This window comes from Geospiza fortis, unplaced genomic scaffold (genome assembly GCF_000277835.1).
Source record: "Geospiza fortis unplaced genomic scaffold, GeoFor_1.0 scaffold55, whole genome shotgun sequence".
Taxonomy (NCBI): domain Eukaryota; kingdom Metazoa; phylum Chordata; class Aves; order Passeriformes; family Thraupidae; genus Geospiza; species Geospiza fortis.
The window spans coordinates 1,693,086-1,698,865 of record NW_005054308.1 but is presented as its reverse complement, the minus strand read 5'-3'; the positions used below and the strand labels follow the sequence as shown (position 1 = coordinate 1,698,865).

At 38.5% G+C, this 5,780-nt stretch overlaps 1 protein-coding gene across 1 annotated transcript in view; it reads left to right on the top strand.

The window, feature by feature from the left end:
* Nucleotides 1–37: 37 nt before the first annotated feature.
* RAD50 (RAD50 double strand break repair protein) overlaps nt 38–5,780 on the top strand; it is a 19,948-nt gene continuing 14,205 nt past the window's right edge. The window contains exons 1-10 of the mRNA XM_005418675.2: nt 38–112; nt 769–945; nt 1,334–1,417; nt 1,650–1,801; nt 2,611–2,796; nt 2,942–3,146; nt 3,562–3,690; nt 3,908–4,073; nt 4,744–4,937; nt 5,481–5,687. Coding sequence (XP_005418732.1) covers nt 817–945; nt 1,334–1,417; nt 1,650–1,801; nt 2,611–2,796; nt 2,942–3,146; nt 3,562–3,690; nt 3,908–4,073; nt 4,744–4,937; nt 5,481–5,687 — 1,452 coding nt within the window. The 5' untranslated portion in view covers nt 38–112; nt 769–816. The remainder of the gene's footprint in view (nt 113–768; nt 946–1,333; nt 1,418–1,649; nt 1,802–2,610; nt 2,797–2,941; nt 3,147–3,561; nt 3,691–3,907; nt 4,074–4,743; nt 4,938–5,480; nt 5,688–5,780) is intronic.

The window sequence follows — 5,780 nt, the reverse complement described above, 5'->3', positions numbered from 1 at the left end:
GAGCCCTCCCGTACCCGGGGCAGCTCCCACCCGAGCACGGCCCCATGTGTGTGCCCGCCCCATGGCCTGGGGAGGCTCCAGCCTTCCTCTTCACAGCTCGAATGGGGACAAGGTGATGGATATGGTGCTGGATATGATGCTGCATGTGCCTGTGAGAAACAGGCATTGGCACAGCTTGCACGGTGTTGGGTGTTGCAGTACAACAGTGGGAACTGGGACAAGGTGATGGATATGGTGCTGGATGTGGTGCTGCATGTGCCTGTGAGAAACAGGCATTGGCAAACTTGGGTGTTGCAGCACAACAGTGGGTTGTCAAAGGAGAAAACATATTGGGGCTTCTCTTGTGTTTGGGGAATTCTCAAGGCACGTGCATAGTGTTTGTGTAGTGGAATAAAGGGTTATTCGAGCCATTGTATTGTATATATGTATATACATATATGTACATGTATACTATGTATTTCATGATACATAGTATGGCACTTAGCTTGGAGTTGATTAATTTCTCAGTTTGAAAGAAATAAGGTTTTGCCTTCATATGTTTTGTACCTTGAATAGTAACTGAAGAACCTTAGCTGTGTTTTGAAATATATTCATCATATATGATCTATGATCCAATCATTCCATGATTCTGTGATTATAGGGCACAGTTTGAAAGGATCAATGTGTGGAGTATGTAGGCTTTACTTGCTTGTACAGGTGTTTGGCCAGCTTTCAGTAATCTATTGTGATTTCTGCCTACTGGATTTTTCACAAAGCTCTGTTTTACAGGATTTACAGTATTTTCACCTTTGACTTTGGAACAGAAGTTCAGCAGAAATGTCGAGGATTGAAAAAATGAGTATCCTCGGAGTGAGGAGTTTCGGAATAGAAGATAAAGACAAACAAATTATCACTTTCTTTAATCCATTAACTATTTTGGTGGGACCAAATGGTGCAGGAAAAACGGTAAGCCTCACTTTATGTTTGGATTTGAGCTGTAAATAGCTCTGGAAGACCATAACATGTGAATAATAATTTCTACAGAAAGGTATTTAATGTTATTGCAAAAGTCATGCTCTAAATATTGTGTTGTTTATTGTTATTAGAAATCTGCTTTCCTGCCTGGAATTTGCAGAGCACTGGTTGATATTTTTTCATAGGAAATTGATCCAGATCCTGATTAAAACTGCTTTTGCAAAGTATCATATTTTCATGGTACTCAAAAATTAAAATGTTATTTCCCTGTGTTTAAGTACCTAACTCATTTGTGTTTGGGCTGTTACTGTGGATTTGCCTCTAGTCCATCTGGTTACTCTAAATTTGTCTTTATAACTATATACTTTTGTTTTCTTAGACTATCATCGAATGTCTTAAATATATATCCACTGGTGATTTTCCTCCTGGCACCAAAGGAAAAACATTTGTTCATGATCCAAAGGTAAGTCATAGTGACTAGATGCAGTGTGTGTTTACTCCTCAGTAAAATACTCCACTGCACTCAGGTTGTGAATAAAACAGGGATGCTCAAGTCGTAGCCAGCCTTGAGCTGAAATGAAGAAAAGCAGAGAGCTGAGGTTGATTAGAACATGCCCCACAGCTGGAGAGGCACACATGCCTTTGGCCCTTGAGAAAAATTCCCCTCATTCTGTTTTTTTTTGCTTCTGCCAAAGATTGCCAATGAAACGGACGTCCGAGCTCAGATTCGGTTACAGTTCCGAGATGTCAACGGGGAGGTCATGGCTGTGCAGCGCTCCATGGTCTGTACCCAGAAAAGCAAGGAACCTGAATTTAAAACACTGGAATCTGTCATTACTAGAACAAAGTAAGTTGTCAAGTGTTTCTTCTTACTTTGGCATGAAGATAGGTTTGGATTTGGTATATTTTTATGCATCAGATAAGAGAAAATTGCATAATGTATTCTTTGACATAGCTACTAGTGCTTTTAGATTATAAAGCTGTGTAGTTTCATTACTTTATCTGTTAAGTGATTGAAAAATCCCACATCTGATAGCTGTGGTGTTAAGAAATACATACATCTGTTGACTTGTAGACTTGTATTTGTTTGAAAACTCAATTGGTAATAAGGGTGGTGAGGCACTGGCAGAGGTTCCCCACAGAAGCTGTGGCTGCCCCATTTCTGGAAGTGTTCAAGGCCAGGGTATATGGGGCTTGGAGCAACCTGGTTCTGTGAGTAGCATCCCTGCTCATGGCAGAGGTGGGTGGCATGGACATTTCCAACCCAAATCATTCCATGATTCCATGATTGTAGGGTACAGTTTGAAAGTATCATTGTGTGGAGTATGTAGGCTTTACTTCCTTTAGTACCATTTTCAGTTTCACATCATTTCTGGCCCATGTTTAACTCCCATTTCCACTGTTTAAGTATATCCCTTTAATTCAAGAGCTGTCCTGCCCCCTCTGGTGGTTCCTCAGAGTTCTAATATGTGAAACAGACTTCAAAAATTGGCAGTGTTAAATGCCTTCGTTGAGCATGGTAATTTTGTGCTTAAAAATTGTTACTTGTTAAATTTTTTGAATGGGCATGTTAAAATGAGGTTATACTGTTAAAATGCAGTTCACTTTTTGAAGAACTTGCCAGTTGCTTCTTTGGGATTTTCTTTGTCTCCACAGGCATGGTGAGAAGGTCAGTCTGAGTTCCAAGTGTGCTGAAATAGATCGGGAGATGATCAACGCCCTTGGTGTTTCCAAAGCTGTGCTTAACAATGTCATTTTCTGTCACCAAGAAGAATCCAACTGGCCATTAAGTGAAGGGAAGGCCCTGAAACAAAAATTTGATGAGATCTTTTCAGCAACAAGGTTTTTCCCTTTACTGTAATTAAATAGAAGCTAAGTAAAAAAAGTCTTCTCATAACATAAATGTTAATAAAAATGTCTTAAGACATTGTTTCTTACTCAGTACTGCTGTATTGCCAAAGCAGCTGAAATTTTGCTTTTTTTAAAGGTACATCAAAGCACTCGAAGCTCTGCGTCAGGTACGGCTGAAACAAAGCTTGAAAGTAAAAGAGTGTCAGACAGAACTGAAATATCTGAAACAGAATAAAGAGAAAGCACAGGAAATCCAGGATCATCTCAGCAACAGAGAAGCTCAGCTGGCTGCTTCTAAGGAGAATGTAATATCAATTGAGAACCAGCTTGAGCCTCTAAAGGTAATTTCCATGAGGATTAAGTTAATACTTTAATATGAAGCAATCAAAGAAGTGAAAGGTGAATGAATTTCTTGGTTAAAATCTTGCACTTTTAAATCTAATCCTTTGCCCTGCAGCAGACTCAAGCTTATGTCAACTCACCTGGCAGATGCTGCTCTTATCTGTAAACAGTCATTGAGGGGTTAAGAACAGAATTCTTATAGCAGCATTGGGTTTTTGTCAGTTTAAAATCTCTCTCAAATTTAACTGGTATCTAAAACCATTTTAAACTATAATTAAAACAAAAACTAAACTAAAACTTAATGTTCCCTATTTTAAAAACATATTTAATGGAACTGGAGGTTTTGCACTTAAAATAATTGATTATGGGGTTCGTGAACTGATGAGATATTTTACTTACTACATTCTTTTGCAGAACTCTCTGGCAGTAGTTGAGCAGAATCTCACAAAAGTAATGAGGTTGGACAATGATGTGAAGGCCCTGGAGAGCAGGAAGCGGCAGATGGAAAAAGATAATCAAGATTTGCAACAGAAGATGGAAAAGGTTGCCTTTATGACAAAAAACTTAGATTATTTTACTTTATCAGTCTAAGAAAAACAGTTTTCGTGTTTTGCTTGCTGCAGATTTTCCCCCTGTATGCTTATTACAGAAAATCTGCGTGTGAGGTGTTAAACTCTTATTCCTTTAATTCTATTGTGGTAAAAATTATACGTTTTTAAAACATCAATAATTGACTTAGGAATTTGTATGTGGTGTACAGGTTTTTCAAGGAACAGATGAACAACTAAGGGATAGATACCAGAACCACCAGAGAATTGTGAAGGAGAAGGAGAAGAGATTGTTGGACTGTAAGCGTGATTTAGATAGAGCCACTAAAGAATGCCAGAGATTTAACAGTGAGAAATCAGAGCTGCTTATTGAACGAGGTAATTCAGACTTCATGTATAGTCCTGTGTGTTTCCTAATGTAATTAAATCTGAAATGGAACTACTGATAATTGAAGTGATCTGAACTGGACAAAACTCCTAAAATGTGTGTTAATTCAGGTTTACCTGCACAGTGGGGTGGAAGAGTCCTGCTGGTGGACAAGTTTAGGTGTTTTTCTCCTGGAGTTTCTAACAGGCATTTTTTCCAAGCTATAACATGTAGTACATTTTGTCATATAACAGAGAAAAAGCATGAAAGCTGAATGCCTGGCATTCTCCATGTCTCATGTGGGGACTGGCGACAAGTCAGAGGGCTTGAAGTTAATGTTCTTTCAATTGTGTATCCTTTGTTGATGGGTTATGAGAATTTCAGCAAATCTGTAGTAGTTGAGACACAGAATACATGCTTACATAAAATATGTTTGGGCTTTGTTTTTTTTATCAGAATAATATTTTTAGTGTTTTCAGGGACTTACTTTTGAATTATTGATTTATTTAATTCATAAAAATTTAGTTACCTGAAATAGCAATCTCTACCTATAGCTTTTTATTCTTTTTGTGTTGTTGAAAAATACTTCACGGTTTCTAAGGCTTTCAACTGCCTTTGAATCCTCAGCATGTCTTCTGCCTCAGTTTTTGAATATTTATGTCACTTTTTCTTTTTGTGGAGGTCGTCTTCAACTGCAGGCAGATCGTCACCAGGAGCACATTGTGACCAGGGATTCCTTAGTTCAATCTCTGGCAGCACAGCTGGAGTTGGATGGCTTTGAGAGAGCCCCTTTCACTGACAGGCACATTGCCAGTTTTCACAGGCTGGTGAAGGACAGGCAGGACAGAGACACAGAAGCTGCAAATCGTATGATGGTGAGAATTTTGTTGTTTAAGTAGTGTCATTTGAATGGGCCACTGGTGTTTTATTGGTCCCCATGGGTCTTTGTGGTGCTGGGAGAAAGTGTTGTGGGGGGGAGCTGAAGCTGGTTTTTTTTAGAGTTCTTGGTAATTTGTCATCTGCGTTTTTCCATGGAAATTTTGGAATTAGGAGTGGTCACCAAGGCTATTGAACAGGCAGTTCATCAGAGAGGTTCTTCTAGCGGTCCTCATGCAGGTGCATCACTGATAAGCTCAAAAACCTGAGGAAGAACTACAGTGGGCAGTTGGTTTAAAAATAACCAACTTTTTGTGGAAGTCATGTTCAAAATGGAGTTGCTGTCACAGAATGCTACTGGTATAGTGCATCTGCATTTTGCTATCAGAAACATTTCAGCAGATAATTATGGACAAGTTGTAATTTTCTCAGCATTTCAATGTCTTACTGTGATGAATATTGGCACACTAGTGTGAAAAAATATGTTAAAATATTTTCCTGTGAAAAAAATAATTAATATATTATTGCTGATCTTCTTTCAGAGAGAATTTGCACAGAAGGAAACAATGAAACAAAAACAGATAGATGAAATAAGAGACAAGAAAACTGGATTAGAAAGAACCATTGACCTGAAATCAGACATTCAAAATAAGAAACAAGCAGAGCTGAAGAATGTCAAACGTGAATTGCAGCAGTTGGAGGGGTTTTCAGACAGGATCAGTGAGTTGGATGAGGAGATTGGCAAGATGGTAAGTTAGTGTGTAGTTGAAGAAATTATAGAAGTTTGAAATAAAAACTTGTGGCTTTATCATTAAAAAAATATACCAAAGCCCATACCCCCC